Raw genomic sequence first — 22,452 nt, 5'->3', positions numbered from 1 at the left:
AACACGGTCCGGGCCCAGAACGGAGGCAGAAAGGCAGGATGATGGAAAGAGTGTGCAAACAGCCTTTCTGGTTCTGTTGCTACGGTTACTGAGCAAATAGTACGTGAAGCTCCGCGATTATAACAGCCGTCCTGCTCACGTCTCCGTTTCTCGTCCAAACCAGACTTTTTAATTGGATCCCTGTTCCCAGAACATGTTCTCGGCGGCTCAGCGTGACAGTGCACATTGTTTGTTCCCATGCCCCCCCCCCACCCTCCACCCTCCACCTCCTCCTCCTCTTTTTTAATCTCCTCCGTTTCTCATTACGGGTCGTCGTTCTCGGCCGTCGTCTTTAACTTTCTCATGTTCAGAGTTTCCACGGAGTCACGTCAAGCTCAGTCATCTGTGGTGTTCCCATGTTGGGAAACACACACACACTGCTGCACACACACACACACACACACACACACACACACACACACACACACACACACACACACACACACACACACACACACACACACACACACACACACACACACACACACACACTGCTGCACACACACATACACTGCTGCACACACATGCACCTACACTTACACTACTGCACACACACACTGCCACACACACACTGCCACACACTGCCACACACACACACACACACACTGCTGCACACACACACGCACGCACGCACGCACGCACGCACGCACGCACGCACGCACGCACGCACGCACGCACACACTGCTACACACACACACACACTGCTACACACACACACGCACGCACGCACGCACACACACACACACACACACACACACACACACACTGCTACACACACACACACACACACACACACACACATACACTGCTGCACACACATGCACCTACACTTACACTATTGCACACACACACTGCCACACACACACTGCCACACACACGCACACACACACACACACACACACACGCACGCACGCACGCACGCACGCACGCACACGCACACACACAGGATTATTATGGATGACAGTTGGACGACCACAACAGAGCAGGATGTGAGTGTTGTGGTGTGTGTGCGCTCATACCTGCACACACACCTGAGCCGCTGCGGGCCAAAGCTCATAACGTGAAGCTTTTGTCACGTCACGGTTATAAAAACCCAAATGTTGGTTTATTTTTTTGGTGCTGTCCGGGTTCTAAAGTCTTGGATGGGTCACATGACCAGTACTGGAGTTGAGGGGGGGAGGAGGGGGGGTGGCATCCCCCCCTGAAATAAAAACGGTCCAAATCATCCCCCCTGTAAAACTGCCATCCCCCCTTTCCATCCCTTATGTCATTTCATCAATGAATGTGGTTTTACTGCTATTTCAACATTTAGAGTCATCACCAGAAAAATAACTTATTTGACAATTTTCACCTGTTTCAAGTAAATTTTCACTTGAAATAAGTAGGAAAATCTGCCGGTGGGACAAGATTTATCTTCTCATTACAAGCAACAAAATCTTGTTCCACTGGCAGATTTTTCTACTTATTTTAAGTGAAAATCTACTTGAAACAGGTGAAAATTGTTGTTTTTTCCAGTGATGAGTCTTGTTTTAAGTGTAATGAGATTTTTTTTTACTAAAATGAGACATTTTAACTAGAAATAAGACAAATATTCTTGTTAAGATTTTGCGTTTTTGCAGTGATCCATTTTACTTATCCTGTGATGGACAGAGTCATATTGATAAGTTCAGAAAACTGTTTTTTATTGTTGTGTTTTGATGTATTTGATGTAAGCCCAGTGGATATTTAAAGCTTACAGAAGGCTGCATTTAACTGCTGCTATGTCATTCCTGCAGTATTTCTGCAGGTGTTTTGGTCACTAGTATTATTTGTAATATATTATATTATTTGTAATCAGCACAATTATCTGTCCCCATATGATAAAATCCACCATCCCCCCTGATTTTTTTTTTACAACTCGAGTACTGCACATGACCTGGCAGTGTCGGACAGCAGGAGGGTCAAACGGGGACCAGCTGAGCGGGTCGTCCTCCGGCTGAACCGCCGGTATCGGGGTCTGACTCGGGTACTGACGTCTTCTCTCTGTGCGTGTGTTTGCACCTGCAGTCCGGGAAGGGAGAGCCGCACGTCTTCAAGGAGAAGACCTTCAAGAAGAGGCGCCAGTGCAGCGTCTGTCGGCAGAATGTCGACGGCGCCGGCTCCTTCTGCAGAGGTGAGGGCGTCGCCGTGACGACGGGCTCTGCGACCCGGTTTAGCACCACTAATTCGAACAAATGCACCTTTGACGTCACTAATCTGGTCCCCTTCTTTCTTGTTCCTGTCCTCCCTTCTGCCGGACTTTCCCTCAGTATGCAAGACCGCCGCCCACAGGAAGTGCGAGGGCAAGGTAAGGACCGTCCTCTAACTCGGATGTAGAACCTTTATGCTGCTTGGTTCCCTTTTGGTTCGGTTCTTTTTCACTCGTGTGTGGGCCAGTTCGCTTCAGTCAAAACATGCAACGTTTCAGTACAACCCGATAGATGCGAGCCGCTCCAGCTCAGGGTGTATTTCTGTTCTTTGTGATTCTGGAAAAATCGCCAATTCATGAAAACTAAAAAGCTGACTAGCGAAGGAACCCAACGGGTTGCATCAAATCCAAATTTTTGGTCAAATCCCCCATTGCAAACGAGAGCACAGCAACGGATTAATCCGGAAATATCTGTATATGATATGCAAACCTTACCAGCTGGGGGAAGGAATCTGCAACCCATCCCTGCCCGAAAGTCCTCCCCAGGGAGGCGTCTGGACCCGGTGCTTGAAACCACCTTACAGCAGCGACTCCTCCCCAAGTCCTTCCTGGATACGTGTACCTCCACCACACAGGAATACTCAGAGGTCCAACCAGCCGCAGGTCTGTTGAGAGATAATAGGGAGTTTAAACTTTGGTTTTGACTCGGAATGTGATAAACAGTTGTTCAGATTGAGATTTAATAGTAGTATAAAAGTACTAGCTTTAGGGGTAGGGACCCTGCCTCAATATCACTCAGGTCAAATTAGTTACCCCTTTTCCACCAAACCGGTTCCAGGCTGGTTCTGGTCCAGTGCTGAGTCTGGAACCGGGCTTTCTGTTTCCACTAACAAAGAACTGGCTCCGGTTCCAAGGTAGCACCGACTTTTTGTTGGACTAGAGCAGGGGTCGGCAACCCGCGGCTCTAGAGCCGCATGCGGCTCTTTAGCGCCGCCCTAGTGGCTCCTGGAGCTTTTTCAAAAATGTTTGACCTTTTTTTTCCTTTTTTCTCTTTTCTTTCCTTTTTTTCTATTTTTTTCTTCCTTTTTCCTTTCCTTTTTAATCTCAACATTTCGACTTTTTTCTCGGAATTTTGACTTTTTTCTTGACATTTCGACTTTTTTCCCGAAGTGCATAATGAAAAAAAAAAATCTTCCCCCAGTTATAGCTAATATAGATACATGCAGCATGTGTTGCCTTCATTCTAAGGCTTATACATACAAGACTTTTCATTTTTTGCAGCTCCAGACATATTTGTTTTTTGTGTTTTTGGTCCAATATGGCTCTTTCAACATTTTGGGTTGCCGACCCCTGTTCTAGAGGAAAGAACCAATTACATAAGCGGAGGGGACGGAGTTATTAAGACCAACGGCAATAGCAAAAGAAGAGAGGAGGAGACATGGAGGAGACAACCTGTCTTTAGAGATGTGTCCACGGAGGAGCTACGTGGACCAAGTCCTATTAGAGCAGATACCTTGTTGTTGCTTCAACTTTCACGCAAACGCAGCGACGTAACTGACGTTTGCAGTGACGTAATGACGTGGCTCCTCTTAGCACCCGAGCTGTGGAAAAACAAACCGGTTCTTAGCTGTTTTGCAAGTTGAACGAGTTCAGAACCAGAACCAGCACTGGAACCGGTTTGGTAGAAAAGGGCTATTTGAGTCTTTTCAGAGTATTTTTCCTCCAGTTGGTTCCTTGCTGTCGTGTTTCAAGGGCTGCTCCTTTAAGCCCAGCCACTATCACTATTTTCGTCTGCTTGTATTCGCGATCCTGCTCCTTCAGTAACCAACCACGATAAAATATAGACATGGGGGGATGAACAGAGACTCCCTCAGTCATCCGGGTCTGGTGTGATGCGTTTGAGGTGTCGGAGCCGACCCTCAGCTGCTGAAACCAGCTCTCGAGACGTTATTGACCCCCGAGAGTTCCAAACGATAATAAGGAGCTAATCCCTTAAGAGCTTTATAGGTTAGAAGATTTTTAAATTCTATCCTGGATTTAACGGGAAGTTAACGAAGGGAGAAATGTGATCTCTCCTGATCCCCGTCCATACTCAGATGGAGTCATTCAAGGGCATCGCCCTTATAAATGCATGAACTCTACAAAAGCATAAAGCCATGAGTAAATAACTAGTATGACCCCCCCCGGCAGACTACGTTCTGGGTTTAAACCTGTGCTTTGAACGACATCAGATAAGCGTATGGAGGTTGTTAGATGGTTACGATGGGGCTGAAGTGTGACATAACACACGACAGAGGTGCTGTCAGGACAGAAATGCTGAGAGAAGGCTGCTCAGCTGCATTCCTGCCTTGCTCAAACCCCACACTGGAGTCATTGACCGAGGGATGGCGTGATGAATAGACAGAGGGATGCAGAGGGGGGGAATGCCGGCCGTGGCCAGAGCGATGGAGGGGGAGGTAGAGGCATGGAGGCCTGGCATGCGGTGAACGGAGGAGAGGAAGCCGAGGGCGAAGGCATGTGGCGGAGACGAGCCTCATTCCTCCAGCGTCCCTCCGTCCTCTCGTCTTTTATCTGCAGATACGAGCGCCTCGAGGACGAGTTCAGAGATGAAAGCGTGGCTTTGAAACAGCAAAAACAAAGTAGAAATCCAACTAAATCAAAGTTGGGTCGGCCTTGTTTCCCCCCTCGTGGGCTCATGGTGAGCATCAGAACCATAACCCTTCCAGTGCTGGTGTTGGTTCACAACTCGTTCAACTAGGAACCAGCTGAGAACCGATTTGTTTTTCTACAGCTCGGGTGCTAAGAGGAGCTACATCATTACGTCACTGCAAACGTCATTTACGTTGCTGCGTTTGCGTGAAAGTTGAAGCAACAACAAGGTATCTGCTCTAACAGGACTTGGTCCACGTAGCTCCTCCGTGGACACATCTCTAAAAGACAGGTTGTCTCCTCCTCAGACCCATGATGTTTTGCTGCATCCACATTCATTCTTATTAGAAAATGTCTCCGTCTCCCAGTCTTGCTATTGCCGTTGGTCTGAATAACTCTGCCCTCCTCCACTTACGTAAGCGGTTCTTTCCTCTGCCGGTGGCGAAGAGCATCTCTGAATGCAAAACACCGGATCCTGCAGCGTGGGAGTGAGAGGGGCAGGGTAACGGCCCGGTCAGGCGAGGTAGAGATTTGTCCGTCAAGACTCCTCTCCCTGGCCCTGCCCCTTCTCAACCTTTCCCTGACCCTGGGACTTGCTGATTGGGCCGGAGCTTCGGGAGCTGCATGCTGGCCTGCGGTCCCCACCCCCGGTCATCCCGTTGCTGCTTCCACCTGCCTGCTGTGCTGTTGACGTCCCCGACCCCCCAGTCTGGCCCTCGGCAGGAGGGTCCCCCCTTATGAGCCTGGTCCTGCTCAAGGTTTCTTCCCTCCTAAAGGGGAGTTTTTCCTTGCCACTGTTTGGTTTAAGGTTTTTCTCCCACTAGGGGAGTTTTTATCTGCCATTGTTTATGTAATAATTGCTCGGGGGTCACGTTCTGGGTCTCTGGAAAGCCTCTAGAGAAAACATTTGTTGTATTAGACGCTATATAAAATTGAATTGAATTGAATTGAATTGAATTGAATTGAATTGAATTGAATTGAATTGAATTGAATTGAATTGAATTGAATTGACCAGCAAAGAGTTGGTGCTACCTTGGAACCAGTTTTTCTGGCCCAGAGCCAGTTCTTTGTCAGTGGAAACAGAAAGCCCGGTTCCAAACTCAGCACTGGCCTGGAACCAGCCCTTGAACCGGTTTGGTGGAAAAGGGTACCAGTGGGTTGGCTGTAGTGGACGACAAACGACAGGACGTTGGCCTGGTCCTGGAAGCTGATGGGACACGATGCAAATACGACCATACATATCTACATTGAACTCAAAACGCGTATTTAAAGACTCACTAATTTTGTACATTATCTGAAATCAGTCTTCAGTCTTTTGCCCTTTTATTTTATTGGAGGGTCATTTCGTAGTGGGATAAACGCAGAATACATAGCCTGGCTGTTAAAGACGACAAAGCTTTGGAGGGTTGATACGGACCGTCGAGTTGCTCATTTTAGCATCCAAACTGTCCTCAGAGGAAACCACAGCTCATCCTGTTTACCTTCGTTTTTATCAGTCTGTGTTTGTAGCCCTCAGGAACGGCACCGTCATCGGCTGACTCAGCACTCCTCGCGATTAAAACATAATATACCTCATCTAACGCCGTGAAACCCGAGCTTTCCTAAACTGTAATGTCCAAGTTCTCTGGGAAGGAAGAACCTATTTGTTGTTGGGTCCAAAGTTCAGATAAACAGGAGTCATCCGTGAGATCTCTGGCCGAGAGGAAGAGCAGGACGTTTCAGAGGAGTGGCCTGATGTGTTGGCCGGGGGTAAACGGTGATATCCATCGCCGCTGCCCCAGGAAGGGAGGGTCAGATAAGGCTGGGCGTGGACGCCCGGCTGCAATGTCTGAGCTGGCCGTTATCTAACCTTCAGATGAGGAGTTGGGGGGGGGGGGGGGGGGGGTGGGGTTTGTTTCCAGAAGGTGGAATAATTAAACATGGCTCAAGTTTGTGTTTTTGGACCGGGATGGGGGGGGGGCTTCAAGGGATTACCCTGCTTGCACGTCATGTGGAAGTAACTGTATAAACCGCTCCGTGTGAATCAGCCGCCTTCATCTTGGGCTGTAAACAAACGGAGCGCCGTTCGTAATCCATCCGGTCCTCGCCGGTCGTGCATTTACATCTCCACCCATGTCCTCGGGAACCTCCTTCCCAGGGTAGTAGGTAGCTAAGCTTTCCTCCGTCCTCGGGCCATTTTATTTATTTATTTAGCCTTTATTTAACCAGGTTAGTCCCATTGAGATCAGGGGTCTCTTTTACAAGAGAGACCTGGCCAAGATAGCAGCAACATAGTTACAGAATTAAAAGATAAAAAACAAACAAACTAATAACATAAAGACATAATTAATTAAAACACTTGCATACAGACAGTCTGAACTCCACTGTTTTCATCAGAGCTTTAAATTCAGTCACAGGTATGAGGTTTCGTAAATGCAGTTCGGATTGACGTTTATTCCAAGCGTCTGGTGCTGAAAACCTAAAAGCTTTCTTCCCAAATTCCGTTCTAATTTTTGGAACAACCAAATGCAAAATGTCCATTGAGAGGAGATTGTAACCTCCTTGTTTCCATGTTAAAGGGGACCTATTATGAAAAACGTGTTTTCTCTTGCTTTAACATACAGGACTGTCTCAGAAAATTAGAATATTGTGATAAAGTTCTTTATTTTCTGTAATGCAATTAAAAAAACAAAAATGTCATACATTCTGGATTCATTACAAATTAACTGAAATATTGCAAGCATTTTATTGTTTTAATATTGCTGATTATGGCTTACAGTTTAAGATTAAGATTTCCAGAATATTCTAATTTCTTGAGCCTGCCAACTCAGAGAAGGAGGAAAGCAACCAAATTCTGCAGTGTCTGTACAGCCGCCCGGATAAGAAATCCAGTGTGATGTGGATCTACGAGCCGTTCAGATTCTGCTCCCGTCGTTACGTAACGACGGAGCGATTTACATAGTTTGGCCTCCAATGCGTGAAACCACGCCCACAACTAACTCCACCGGCCGGAGCTTCCGCCATTTTTTCATAGCGGTGTATCGCGTCATTCAGGCAGCCAATCAGCACAGAGCCTCTTTATCATAGCCCCGCCCACTCAGAATCCTGCATAGATAATGAGGTTAGAGAATGGGAAGATAAAGACATGGATCAGAGGCTGAATTTCTAGTTTATTTAGCAAAAAAAAATCAAAAGCTTGTTTTTAAGACATTCAAGACCTGTTTAAAATAGGTATTAGATGCCATAATAGGTCCCCTTTAAAAGAGAACATAAATAAGAAGGCATTTTACCCATAATGGCTTTTAGAAATGAACATATACCAATGAGAGAACCACAGTTTGTTATAAATCTCAGTGCGGAATGATACACACTATCCAACATGCAAAGACAATGAGCAGATGCATCATATACATCACATCTCCCTAGTCAATTACAGGTAAAAGGGTCACTTTCACTAGTTTCTGTTTTACATCAAAAGAAAAGCAAGACTTGTTTCTATAATAGAATCCTAACAAAAGCCTCAGCCTTTTTACAACATACTGAATGTGCTCCTTAAAAGACAACTGGTCATCATTTAAAAATCCTAAATATTTAAAAGTAAATACCATTTCTCGTTAATATTTTATCAGTCAGTGTTGATGTCGCTGTTTTTGAAGTGGTGAAGAACATAAGTTTGGTTTTCTCTGCATCTAAAACGAGTTGCAGGTGACAAAGCTGTGCTTGTACGCTGTAAAAAGCATATTGTAGATATTCAAAAGCTTTTGCAGGAGTGGGTGCAGAGCAGTATATGACAGTGTCATCAGCATAGAAATGAAAAGTAGAATTTGGAATGTTCTGTCCAAGGTTATTTATATATATATTAAACAATAAAGGGCCAAGAACTGAACCTTGTGGGACCCCACATGTTGTTCCCTGATCTCTGCCCACGAGGTCGGCCGCCTCCAGCCGGCCCATCTCCGTCCGCAGAAGCCCATAAACAGCCTTGTTTTCTCTCGGAGAATAGTTTCCCCTGTATCTTTGATCCCAAGTGGAAAACTGAGTCCACAAGGAGCAGATGAGGGAAAGGGGGGGGGGATTAGTGGCAAAGGATGGGAAGGAGTCTGGGGACGGTCTCACAGATAGGGAGCAGGGGGGGGAGGACTGAAACTGGCCCGTCTAATTAAACAAGACGAGGCATTTCCGCCGGTCAGGGGGGATGGGGTGGGGGGCCTCGACGATGGATGTTTGAGTGGCTGGTAAACACGTGAGTCACAGCGCCGCTGATGTTACAGGCTGGCGGGCCGAACCGGGCCGAACTGGGCCGCGTTGTCGCGAGGACGTTAACTCGTCCTGGCTGACCGAGGAATCAGGGTCAGGGATCTGAACTTCATAAGCCGGAAACTCCCTACCGAGAGAAGGAGGTCCAGTTAGTTATCAGATCTATTGATTATTGACCTAATAATAATAAATCAGTCCTTTAAATAGACGTCCGGCCCCAGATTCTGTTTTTGCTCCTTTTAAGAAGTTGCTGATATCATCTGTTTTGTTTTGTTTAGTTTAGTTGCACATAAAAAGTATACAAAAATAGTATGTAGAAAAAAAAAGGAAAAAGGAAACAACAAAAAAAAGAAATACAATGTAACAGAAAGAATGTGCAGGAGGAACCAAAAAATCTGATGAGGATGTGCAGAGAAGTTCTGGAAATTAGTTGTTAAGTTTTGCTAAGCTGGGTTAGCAAAAAATATTTGTTTTTTGAAATTATTTGTGCTCGAGCATTCTCTAATATTGAGTGGTAAGGTGTTCCAGTAAAGAGGAACCTCTGAATCTAACTGAAAATTGGTAAAAAGTAGTCCTGAAAAAGGTGGGATGGAGATTGTTTGCATACCTGGTATTAAAGTGATGAATTTGGGAATTGAATTGAAATAAAGAATGAAAACAGGTTGGAAGTAGCTTGTGGATGGATTGATAGACAAAAAGACAATTCTGAAAAACATTTACAGCAGAAATAGGGAGAATACTTGGAGATCTAGTGAGTCTATTGGAGAATGTAATGATTTTGATTAAACGTTTTTGCAGGATTAAGATACAGTTGAGGTTGCTCATGAAGGTACTTGCCCAAATGACATTGCAGAATGAAATATAAGGATAAATCATAGTATAATATAAATTAATACAGATTTTCCTTGGTAATAGATGCCGTATACGTCTGATTACTCCAATATTTTTTGCAGTTTGTTGGTTTAGAGGTTGTTGATGAAGGTTGTCGGAAGGTTTTGAGTGGATTGGCCACTAGGGTCTGGATCCAGACCTGCAGGTCCTCCTACAGGCCAGTTTTGGTCTCCGTGGTTACATTTCATATCCACGTCGACTGTTTGTGTGTTCCTCATCAGGTAAAATGATCCCAAGGCCACAAATGGAGGCTTTGGACTCAAACAGCAACTCATCGCGTTGAGCCCGCCCCCACCTCAATGTGATTGGTCCGGTGCGTTCCTTACCGGTGGAAACGGCTGGGAATGGGAGGGGTATTCTTGTGAATTGGACTTGGGTAAAAGTGTTTTTTAAACGTCCAGACCGTCGACAGATTCGTCTAGACCCGATCTAGAGTTGAGCATCCAGAAACCTGAGAGGAGTAACAGATTTAAGTCTTCACAGCACGGACTGGGAGGTGGAGCGGTGAGCCATCCTGCAGATGGTTTTGTTGGCGTCCATCACTAGCCCCCCCCCTTTCCCCTCGTCTCTTGTCAGCTCTTATCCTCTGAACATGACAACATACTCCGGGCTGAGCTGCAATGTTTGCATTGCCGGCTCGTCTCTTCAGAAGAGGAGGATGTACAATCAGATGGAGTGGAAGTGGGGGGGGATGCCGGGGCCGGGGAGAAACACAACCGTCCTGATGTTTTCTCTCCGACTGGAGAGCCTTTCATCAGGACAGTTGCGGGCTCCCCGGGGTCTCCGTTCTTCCTGTGGCGAGAGAACGAGACGTAGGACTACAAAGTACTTCAGTTTCCGGTCGTTTCTTTGATCTCTTTCCTTTTTCTTTTTTTTTTAAAACTTTGCCCCCAACAAGAGAAAGCGAGTCGGAGACGGGGGCGATGGAGTGGTCGCAGGGAAAGTACGCCGTGGTTCATCTTTTCTTCAACGAGCAGCTCCCCGTCACTCCACGCACTTCCTGTCAAACTCCCGCTCAGATTACTGCAGGAACATGTCACTCATTGCTTTGGAAACACGGCAGACTCCGCATCATTACTCGCCGTTCCCAGGGACGGCGCTGAAAGACTCACAAGCGAGGCCTCCGTCCATCATGATGATCGATTCCCACAGTCTCCCGTAAGCGAGCCTCTCGGCTGTTTCGAGGGATCTCCGTGACGTCACTGGTGAATAATTCCTGCGGCCTCGAGCCCGGGCCCCTCTCGTTTCCCTCCTGCAGAACCAGCACTTTAGTTGAAAGTGAGTCACTGGGGATAACAGGAAGCATATGTGTGGTTGAGCATCGCCACGACGACGACGGCCTCCCCGACCGACGGAGACGGCTCTGCTCACTGCGCTGCTAATTGGGCCGCGGGTGGCGTCCGTCCCAAGTCTCGAGTCTTCTCAGCTGTCGCCGTGGAAGCTGACCTGGGGCCGGATTCACCAATATGTTCTTAAGAACGATCTTAAGAAATGTCTTAAGATCTAAAATTAAGAAGTTCATAAGAAAGTTCTTAAGTGCAATTCCTCAATATTCTCCATAAACATGGAGAAGGAGAAAAAGAGATGCAGGAACTTTTCAAGGCAGGAGCTTGAGCTTATGGTGGATGAGATTAATGTGCGAAAAAAAATACTATTGGGGAAAATTAATAATAATTTACTACCACGCTAACTAACATGCTAACAAACAGTTAACAGGCTCTTTGTGTAATTAATTACAAAGTATATCCTCAAACTATGACCTACTAGTCTAAACTTGTCTAAAATGTGTTGAAAAAGGTGATATTAGAGTATTATTATTATTATTATTATTATTATTACCTTTTCACAGAAGAAATTTTAGGACAGGTCAGGGTTGTCTTAAAGTTAAGAAAAAAGTCAAGAACAAATTTGAGAACTTTTATTTCAAGAATACCATTTATTCTTAAGTTTTTTCTTAAGAAGAAAGTTGAGAAAATACTTAAGAACTTATTTGGAGAATATGACTTCTTCTATTTTTTCTTCTTTAGACTGAACTTAAAAAAAAAATGACAGTTAAGAAGATTTTTTTTCTTAAGAATGTTTTGTGAATCCGGCCCCAGCACCAAGGAACTGACACGTCAGAAAGTCCCGCCCCCTTTTAGTTACTGTTTCTATCGACCGTCCGTGTGAGAATGTTTTAGTCAAACTTTTGTTGAGGAGAATTCAAACTGGACTCATATTGGTCTCAAAGACAGAACATCTATAAATAGATCCGGTAATAAGGTTAAACTGGAGGTGAGGTAAGCTTCATTGTACCGTTGTCATGGTTACAGATGAAAGCATCCAGGATCAACACCATTCGCTCACCGCAGGGGAGGATTACACTCAAAACTACTGTACTTCACATCTAGTACTAGTACACAGCAAGTAGCAGCTCTGAAGTACTACACAGGTTCACATCTAGAAGTTCAGACCTACCTTTTACCTTTAGCTACTCACGGATAAACTCTGGCACTAGCGGAGATCAACGTGGGATAATTGTAGCACCAGCTAGTCAGTTACTTAGCCAAGGTGGAGGCTGCATGGCTTCATGACGTTAAGGGAGTGAAAAACATTGTTGCTTTGTGACGTTTCAACGCTTTTAGTATTTTCTGCTTTAGATCATCATCTGTCAGACTGGTAGCTAAACCAGCCCACACCGCCATCCCTCCACCCCCGTGCCTCACAGTTGGCGGACCGATGGTGGCTTAAGCTGCAGAAGTTCCCTCTTTTCCCAAACTATGATGGAATCCGCACTTCTGGTATATTTTATTCTATATTTTTGCACAAGAGGTTACGTCATATTTCCATGACATCCGGCCCAAGGCGAAGACTCGACCAGGATATCAATACAACAGCGATGTGTTGTTATTAAGTTCATAGTGCAACTGTGAATATATTAATACCGGTAATAACAATAATAATAACATCTAACGTGGACAATCTATCAACGTTTACGGCTTTACCCTGGTGACCGTGTGAGAAAGTTCTAGTCAAACTTTGGACACAAAACAAAGATCTTTTTGCTTTAGGTCATTGTCCTGTTGCTCATCTGTCAGTCTGGTAGCTAAACCAGCCCACACCGCCATCCCTCCACCTCCGTGCCTCACAGTTACCGGACCGATGATGGTTTAAGCTGCATTAGTTCCTTCTTTTCCCAAACTATGAGGGAACCCGCACTTTGGAATATTTAATCTTATATTTGTGCACAACAGGTTACATCGTAAAGCGTTGTGTTTCCATGACAACCGGCCCAAGGCGAAGACTCGACCAGGATAGCGATTCAGCAGCTATGTGTTGCTATAAAGTTTGTAAAACAAGTGCGACTGCGAATATATTAATAATAACAATTACAGCTAACGTGGACAATCTATCGACGTTTATGGTTTTACCCTGACGACCGTGTGAGAATGGTGGCCGATGGTGGTTTGAGCTGCAGAAGTTCCTATTTTATCTTATATTTGTGCACAACAGGTTGCATCATAGAGCGTCGTGTTTCCATGCAGAGGTGTCAAAAGTATTCACATTCATTACTCAGGTAGAAGTACAGATACTAGAGTTTAAAAATACTCCTGTAGAAGTTGAAGTATCAACTCAAGTTTTTTACTCAAGTAAAAGTATAAAAGTACTGGTTTCAAAACTACTTAAAGTATAAAAGTAAAAGTAATGTAAGGGGGAAAAAACCCATTAAGGACAAAAGCCATTGAAAATGAATGAATCTTAGTATAATGCAAATATATTAAAGAACCATATATGTGTACTATTGAGCATTAACATGTGTTTCAGAGAGCAGGAGATGTGATGACTAGTTGCCTATAAGTATTGTAATGTTGCAAAAAGTCAAACTTCAGAGGCATGTTATCATTTATCCTAACCTTTATTGGAATGTACATCCAGGTTTAGTTGCAGGAATCTGAGGGAACGGATGTAAGAACAAAACTGGACAAGAACATCTGAAACAACCACAACCAAATTCACTCTATCCGGATGGAGCAATTTAACTGGATAGTTTTTTTTTAAAGGCCGAAATGAAATAGAGTAACGAGGCTGTTTTTAAAATGTAAGGAGTAAAAAGTACAGATAATTGCGTGAAAATGTAAGGAGTAAAAGTAAAAAGTCGTCTGAAAAATAATTACTCCAGTGAAGTATAGATAACCAAAATTTCTACTTAAGTAAGGTAACGAAGTATTTGTACTTCGTTACTTGACACCTCTGTTTCCATGACAACCGGCCGGAGGCGAAGATCGGACCAGCAGCAGCTACGTGTTTCTATAAAGTTCGTAGATCAAGTGTGACGGCGGCTGGAAGTTGTTTGTCCGCGGCTGTTAGTTTTACTTTTCTTTCCCATTTTTGTTCACGGAGGCCCCTTTCTACCCACAATGCACCTCCCAGCTGTCTACAGATGCCTTTTTCTTTTTTAGCTCAAAACGCGTGGGGTACACTTCGTAGTTGGGTCGGATGGAGGTTGTTGCAGCTTTTACACCACAAACGGACTGCACCAGTTTGCTGATATCCGTCCAGACACCGCCTCGTCTAAAAGGCGTCCCGGTTTCTGGTGTCTGGCGGACACCGGAGCGCGGTTGCCGTGTTCGCGGACCTCCTCTGACTTTAACAGCACCAACGATCTCGCTCCCACCTCCGGGTCGTCCACTCCCATGTGTGTAAACACCGTGGTATTTCTGTCTCCGACTTTGTCCCTGGTTCCTTAAACGGACTTCCGCGGGGCCTCAACGAGATGATGCACCGAGAGAAAAGAATAAAACCCACAAAGAATTTCAACCACAGTGACGTCTCGCTGCGACCTGCGGTACCGTGCAAAAGAGAAGACAATGCCGGTCTGAAGTATCTGTGCATTTGGTAAACACAGTTTAGGCAGAAGGTTGCTGCAAATATAGAAAGGAGGAGGAAACCTGGCACTCTGGGGAATTGTGCGACTTCCCACTTATCAACAGGACGAGTGACAGATGCAGCTGAACCGCAGAGGGCAGATATGTAATAACGCCCGGTTCTGGTGCACGCAGATGCTTCTTTTTTTTTTTATTCCCCATTGTTGATCTGTCCCGGGCTCATCACAAAGTCTTCCTGACTTGTTTATTTACTCCCATTTATTTTTATCTGGCTTCCAACCTCGAGGGCTTGTTTGGTTTCGGAGGAAGATGGAGACGGTTGGATGGGAATGCCACGGCTTGTGTTTGTGCCTTGGCTTCGGGCCACGCAACCTCGCATCCCTCCCAACACAGCCGGCATGCGCGCATTCATGTCCGTGTTTTCCATCTGCATTCCTTTTCTGCTCTCGCGTCCGTGTAACGGTTGAGCGTACACTGAAAAAAATAAATCTAAGCACATGTAAATATAACATATTTAAACCTGTGATATTAACAATTAAAAATGAAGTTTGTTGCTTTACGTGAATACATCTAGTTTTGAACTTAATCTGCATTTGTTCAAAAAACAAGACATTGTGCATTTTTTCCTTAACAAGCAGTATTTATGTAATCCCAGGCAATCTTTTAATTAACACACAAACAACAAGCAATGATCTTGTTGTATTTACTTTTCCTTTAACAATTTTAATCTATTGGGCAGATTGACCAACGTTTAGATGAAACATGCTTTATTTGTTTGAGTAGAACACCACAGTAAAAAATATCTTGCTTGATCTGCTTTTAAAAATTAAAGCAACTTTTTTGCATGAGATTTTTATGTAGATCAAGAAAGACTAGTCTTTGTATAAACTACTCAATTTTTAGTATGTACAAAATTCATTTGCAAGTAAAGTCAACTTAATTTTGATAAATAAAGTAAACTTAACACAATTAAGTTGACTGTACTTGCAAAATGTATTATTTTCATACAAAAAATTAAGTAGTTTATACTAGGGCTGTGCGATTAATTGATTTTAAATCTAAATCGGATTTATTAATCAAGACAATGTTTAAAAAAAGGAAAATCGGAAAATCGATTTTTTTACTTTGTTTGGTCAAGAAGATTGTTAATGTTGTATTTACTAAACTCAAGGAGGATTTACAGTATCATTCAGTTGCACTTCATTCCCAATAGGGAAATTTGTTTATTTTTCTTTCAAAATAAAGATAAAATATTTAAAACAATTTATTCCATTGTCTTTTGTAGTTTTACAAAAAAAAAAAAAAATCGGGTTTACAGGAAAAAAAATCGGGATTTTATTTTTGTCCAAAATCGCCCAGCCCTAGTTTATACAAAGACTAGTCTTTCTTGATCTACATAATAATCTCATGCAAAAAGTTGCCTTTATTTTTTTAAGTAGATCAAGCACAATATTTGTAACAGTGTAGTCAAAACCTTTAGCTCCACAACAGGGAGGTTGCAGCACCGCTTAGTCGTAAAAAAAGCTCCACCGCCGAGACCCACGTGACCCGCGATACCGTGGACCTGCATCTCAGCAGCTCGGAGCCAAAGAGAAAAGACAGAGACGCATGTCTGGTCTCCTGGATTTAAAGGGGGGGGGGGGGTTCCTGGAACAGGACGAGTACTGGAAACAAGTCAAGACTATCTGTCTGGATGTAAATGTTCCCCTTAAACCTACAGGTGTTGTTTCTGCTTAGCTCCGGCCTGGAAGCCCCCTCGAGTGAAGCCGGGGGCTTTCTGCTTTTCTCATGAAGACCACCTTGTGATGGTTAGATTAGACATGTGCAGCGCCTTTGGAGGGCGGTTATACGACCAGGTCATGCAGGTATCTCTCACAACAGTCATGAAATGTTTTTGTACAACAAAAAAAAAGAGAATATTGACACTTTTGACATCCGGACATTAGTCCCGGCTCATCACACGCTCACGTGAACGGCTTCTCCAAAGATAAGGATTCTGCAGCTGGATATATATGGCACTTTTCCACTAGAACCTACTCGGCTCTACTCATCTCAGCTCTACTCGTCTCAACTCGGCCTGGTTTCTTTCCCATTACAATTCAGCACCTGGAGCAGAAGTAGCAGTAGGAGGTTGGAGCAAATCTGCTGTGACGTATTTGATTGTGTATCTAAATGAAGAAGACAACAACACTAAAGATGTAGAACCTGGAGGAGATGATAGATGTGCTGCTGGATCTGTGGCTTGTGTTTGATATCAAGTTAAAAAATTAGAGCGGGAGAAGCTTCAAGCGGTGACAGAAACAGAAAGCCCGGTTCCATACTTTTTTTTTTTTGTATTAATTAGCCATAAATATGATGAGAGCTTCATCACAGACATAAACACACACATGAAGAAATTTCACTTCCGACCACATGGGGGCGTTTAGATGTACTGAGATGACAAGAAAACCCCAACTGGTCAATGAGCCTGTCTTGTAATACCACGCTGTCCCACTGGAGATGCACATCATTGTGTCTTACACCAGGAACTGGCAAGTGAACTTCCTTATATTGGGCCCCCATGTGGTCAGAAATGGTATTGCTGCTCAGGTGCCTTTATTATTAAACGCACCCATAAACATTCCCAGTGCTGGAGGCCAAAAAAAGCCCCTGCAGCCTAATGCCATGACAGAACCTGGTTCCTTGGACTTGTTGCTGCCAACAGTCCGTGTGGTCCTGGAGCACGTGGCAAAGGTTTATCGGTGAACCTGGCTCAGCTTTTTGAGTTAAAACACTTGGCAGTTCAATAAAACCATCCGTGTCCACGACAGACACTTTAGGTGAGACAGTACAATCGGTACTCACCACTTTCTTTTGCCCCATCGCCACTTAGCATCAGTCTCCTTGCAAAGTTCTGAGTGCAGAAGGTTCTGGATCTCCCTGGATCCACAAAGGGACACATCTGCACAGTTACGTCACTTGTACTGCAACAACTGAAAACACAGTATTGTCCCGGCCACATGTTGGAGATTGAGCAGGTGTTCTACTCACAGGTTCTTGTGGAGCTCTAAAAGGATGGACCTGCATCCTTCTGGGGGATGTGAAGGACTGACGGGAGTCTCTGCCGACACACCGCAGTCCAATCAAGTCTCTGCTTATGTGCCCCACCTCCAAACAAGCAAAACAAAGTCCATGTTCCTTTATGAGATGTATCTTGTCCCTTTTCATGTCCTGAGCTTAAACTGGGAGCGTTTGTCTAGCGAGCGGCACTACTTGTTATCCATGTAGCCTCCGTTTCCCTCTTTCATTGTTATGACTATGGTAGCAGAGGCACCCTGCTTCCTCTGCACCGGTTGGCTGACGGTGTTGAGGCCTTTTGTCGTGGGAAGTCCTGATTCCTGAATATTTCCAAACAGCGGGTCAGAGACAGTTCTTACAAGGTCACTAAAGCGTGCTCTGCAGCCACGTTGCTCCAGTAAATCCTTTCTCCCTAAACTTGTAAAGAAGCTTCATCACAATATTTCTAGGGTTTGATGGCACATCCAACTCATTCACGTGCAGGATTTGTTGGGCCAGCTATCAACTCTCTCTATATATGCAGAAGCAACTTTATAGTTGTTGCCAAAACGCTCAGAAAGCAGTGACTAAGTCTACATGCAGTCAAAATTTGCGTTATTGCTAATATTCCGGTTACTGATACTTAGGAATATTCCGTTTACATGCGTGAGCAAACAGGGTTATCCCTGTTTACATGGTAATTCATTATTCGGGATATCCCGATCAAACCAGCGACGCGAGGAGAACGTGATGACGCAATTAGCGTAATTTCCGCTTCTTCTTCCTGTATCCAAATTCAAAACACATGCTGCTTCGCGCAACTTTTCGCTCACCTTCTTGTAAATCTCGCTATCCCCGTACTTTCTACCGTCTACAAATGCCAAAATGTTCATATCCTTCATTACATTTATGAAGTGATTAGTCTCCTCCTCACTCCAAAAGTGTGGCGTGGTCTTGCGTTTCTCCGTGTTTATAAGAAATTCCTGGACTCAAAAGACCAAGGTTCCTTGCGAACAGAGCATGCGCAGAAAACAAATTCATGTTCCGTTTGATGGGGATATTCCGTTTGGCGTTTACATGACCAAATATTTGGGTTTTAAAAGGAGTAACCCAGGGGTCATATTCAGGTTTTTAAAAACCAGAATATGAGCAAATTCGGGTTATTCAAAGGGGTTTTTGGTGTTTACATGGCCGTGCAAATTCGGGTTATTGCCAAAATTCGGGTTTTAAAAGGGTTATTGACTGCATGTAAACGCAGTCAATGATGTTGCTCGTTGACATCCTTGAACAGAGGGGAGGTGCCGACAACTCTTCCCCAGGTCTCTTGGTCACGATCACCTGGTGTTCTGTTCAAGGAAGTGTTAACAATCACCAGCGTTGCCCGTCTTAACCTCAGTTTTCAGAAGATCTGATCAATTAATGATACTGAAGAGGATCAGCATCAAATATGGGTGTATTTCTCACTGGGAATGAAGTGTTGCATTACCAACAGTTTAGCGTTGCATGATATTCACAAGGTCCTGTTGAGCGTCCTGATTGGCTGCCATGTTCAGTAGTTGAGCATCATGAGCCACTTGTGTCTGAGGTCCTTCTGTAATACTGCCACTGGTTGAGGCCCAACACCTTGTGATGTGTCTTTAAACTTGGTGGTCTGGGATGTTTCCTGAGTTTATTTCCAACAACCAGCCCATAATATCCTCCGTGAAATAAGTATTTAGTCTTTTAACCTCCTCCTCAGGCAAATCCATGTCCATAAAACACTCGTGCCTGTCCTCATAACACTTTATGAACTCATAACTGAGCTCGCACAGAGTTCCAGTTGTCTTTAGGTTTCAGTAGGACGACGATGGTTCAAGGTTTTAGCCTGTTTGAGTTTTGCAGACCTCCTTTCATGGAAGATTTGCATATAAAACGCCAATCCTTCTGCTGTAATATCTGTATCTGATGCGTCGTCTTGTAGATGCTCCGGCTGAGGATCAGTCTCCTCACTTGAAACACTGGATTCATGCAAAAGTACTGTCTCTCTTGCCTGATAGATATTGTCTGACTTAACAGGCAATAATGACACTTGAAGTCTGAGATTATGTGCGGAAGACAAGTCCAGACTCCCAATATTCATCAGCATGTAGTGAAATAATCCAGTAGCTCTAAATAGGTACGTTTGCCCTTTTTCCAAAGCTTAACGTACCGTCCGTCAGACCGAGTGCTCCATTCTCCTCCATTCTTCCATCAAACAGTCAGTGGACATTGTTGTACTACGAACCCAGAAAAAGATTTAATTCAAGCAGGCCGGTGTGAAACTGGGCCAGAGACAGAAGCAGTAATTGGCAGCTTTGTGTGTTTATTGGCATAAAAGCATTTCAGATATTTCATTAACTCCTTTTTAAGGATGATTTAATTTAGCTTGTGTGGAATTTGAAGTACGACAGAAACCAGCTGCGTGACATAGAGACGTAACGTATTATTGTTATTATTATTAAATCATGTCCAACTGGAAAAACACCCGCAGGAATTGGTGAACTTCCTCCGTTCTTCTTCTTGTGTAATCTCTCCACTACTTCCTTTGATCTCTCGGCGCTTCGGGCGAGTTTTATTTAACTTTAAAGGCCTTTTTCGTTGTTCTGGGCTGCTTCCCTGAGGAGGATGATGATGATGATGATGATGATGATGATGATGATGATGATGATGATGATGATGATGATGATGATGATGATGATGATGATGATGAAGCTTTCAATCTTTCTGCAGCGTTCACTTCTTACGATACGTCACATTTCTGGAGCTAAACTAGCGTTTCTCTTGCCAATCTAATCACATCAAGCAATTTGTAAGTAAATTACCGTATTTTCCGCACTATGAGGCACTTAAAATCCTTAGATTTCTCAAAAATCTGCAATCTGGGCGTCTTATGTATGCATTTTGACCTCGAACCAGTTGCATGAGGTACACTGAGCTCAAAAATGGTGCAGTTTTAGTGACTTTGGACTTTAGACATCGTAGGTTTTATGTAGCGCTGCAAGCAACCATCATCCGACATCTGGTCAACGTTACCTTACTGTTTTAGATTAGTAGATGTCAAAGCTGGGTTTTTAGAGTAGGTTTTTACTGTATTTTTTCATTTTTCATACTTATAATTTATCTTTATCGTTTATTTAGTCTGAGTTCATGTTGTCCGACTTTGAGCTGCTTTAGCACCCGAATTTCCCCTCTGGGGATCAATAAAGGACTATATTATCTTATCTTGTCTTATCTTAAACACAGTTTTCAAATCTATATCATAATCAGTTATAACCAAATGTTGGAATACAAAGTCGTTCCAACCTCACACTAACTTCAGCTGTCATTGAACCAATCAGAGAACAGGACGTAGTACGATGATTACGTCCTCCACTTTTTATTGGTGGATTGGTGGGAGATGAATGATTTAAAATGTGAAAGTATTTTTCTGTTTTAGTTACAACTGAACGATATAGAGGGAAATGCGCATGACGTCACAGATGCGACTTCACAGCGGGTTTCGTCCACTGAGTGGCAGAAAGACTGAGTGGCAGTGTAAACTTTCAGTTTGAGCAACTGGAAAACATCTAAAATGGGAAAGAGCTGTTGTGCGATCGACTGTACTCACAGATTTAGCAAGAAATCGGAGTTATCGTTTTACAGACTGCCGAAAAATAAGCTTAAGAGAGACAAATGGATCGCTGCAATTCGCAGAAACAACTGGATTCCAGACACCGAAACGTGGATTTGCGGTTCCCATTTTGTATCAGGTAAAGTTGGATTTTTGGGTAGCTAACGTTAAACGGTCAAATCATAAAGTTCGGTGTCCTCATCACTTTATTACTTTAATTTCGCCAACAAATCCTGCCTTGAAGTCGGACCAAGCGTCAAGACTTTTGTAAGCCTTCAAGCTTAGCTTTGTATATTTCCCCGGCGTAGAAATTAAGTACATATAAATATCAGGAAACTCGATTCGTGGTCAAATATTAATGTTCATGGACCACTGGTTCTTCATGTAACTGTACGGGTCACTGTCAAGTCCAACTGCCTTTAATTTAAGCTGATAATCGGCTGTTATCCCGTCTTCTCCACTAGTTGCAGTCCAGTGGAGAAGTGACGTCAATGCATACCCTCTATTCTGAGTTGAATAAAGTTCCACTTACCAGACTGTTTTGTTTCTCTTTATATGTTTTATCATGCTTCTTATAACCTGGTGCGCCTTATGTATGAAAATAGACCCGTACAAGGATGTTGCGGCTTAAATAATGCACTGCCTGATCCGCAAAACACGGTATTATGTTTCTGTCTCACCCCAGAAAAAAAGGATAGATTACATTTTGAGGACGGGTTGAGCAAGAAGCTGGTGTAGCAATGAGGCCGTCTAGTTTCCAGAGTTAGCAGCCGCTGCCCACAGTTTGCTCCCCTGTGATGTAAAACCCAAAACGCTCTCCCGTGTCGGCCGCTGGTTTGGCAGAGAACGTTTGGTTTCCTGTGCAGCGGGACTCGCCAAACTCCTACACGCCGTGTTTGCAGAGCAACAGCAAGGTCCATGTAGAGCGATGTGACAGAGTG

At 44.1% G+C, this 22,452-nt stretch overlaps 1 protein-coding gene across 7 annotated transcripts in view; it reads left to right on the top strand.

The window, feature by feature from the left end:
- tns2a (tensin 2a) overlaps window positions 1-22,452 on the top strand; it is a 99,394-nt gene that overhangs the window by 37,183 nt on the left and 39,759 nt on the right. For all 7 annotated transcript variants that reach the window (XM_061736784.1, XM_061736789.1, XM_061736788.1 and 4 more), the window contains exons 2-3: window positions 2,086-2,191; window positions 2,328-2,365. In XM_061736784.1, coding sequence (XP_061592768.1) covers window positions 2,086-2,191; window positions 2,328-2,365 — 144 coding nt within the window. The remainder of the gene's footprint in view (window positions 1-2,085; window positions 2,192-2,327; window positions 2,366-22,452) is intronic.

This window comes from Cololabis saira, chromosome 12 (genome assembly GCF_033807715.1).
Source record: "Cololabis saira isolate AMF1-May2022 chromosome 12, fColSai1.1, whole genome shotgun sequence".
Lineage (NCBI taxonomy): Eukaryota > Metazoa > Chordata > Actinopteri > Beloniformes > Belonidae > Cololabis > Cololabis saira.
This window is presented reverse-complemented; position numbering and strand designations above follow the sequence as displayed.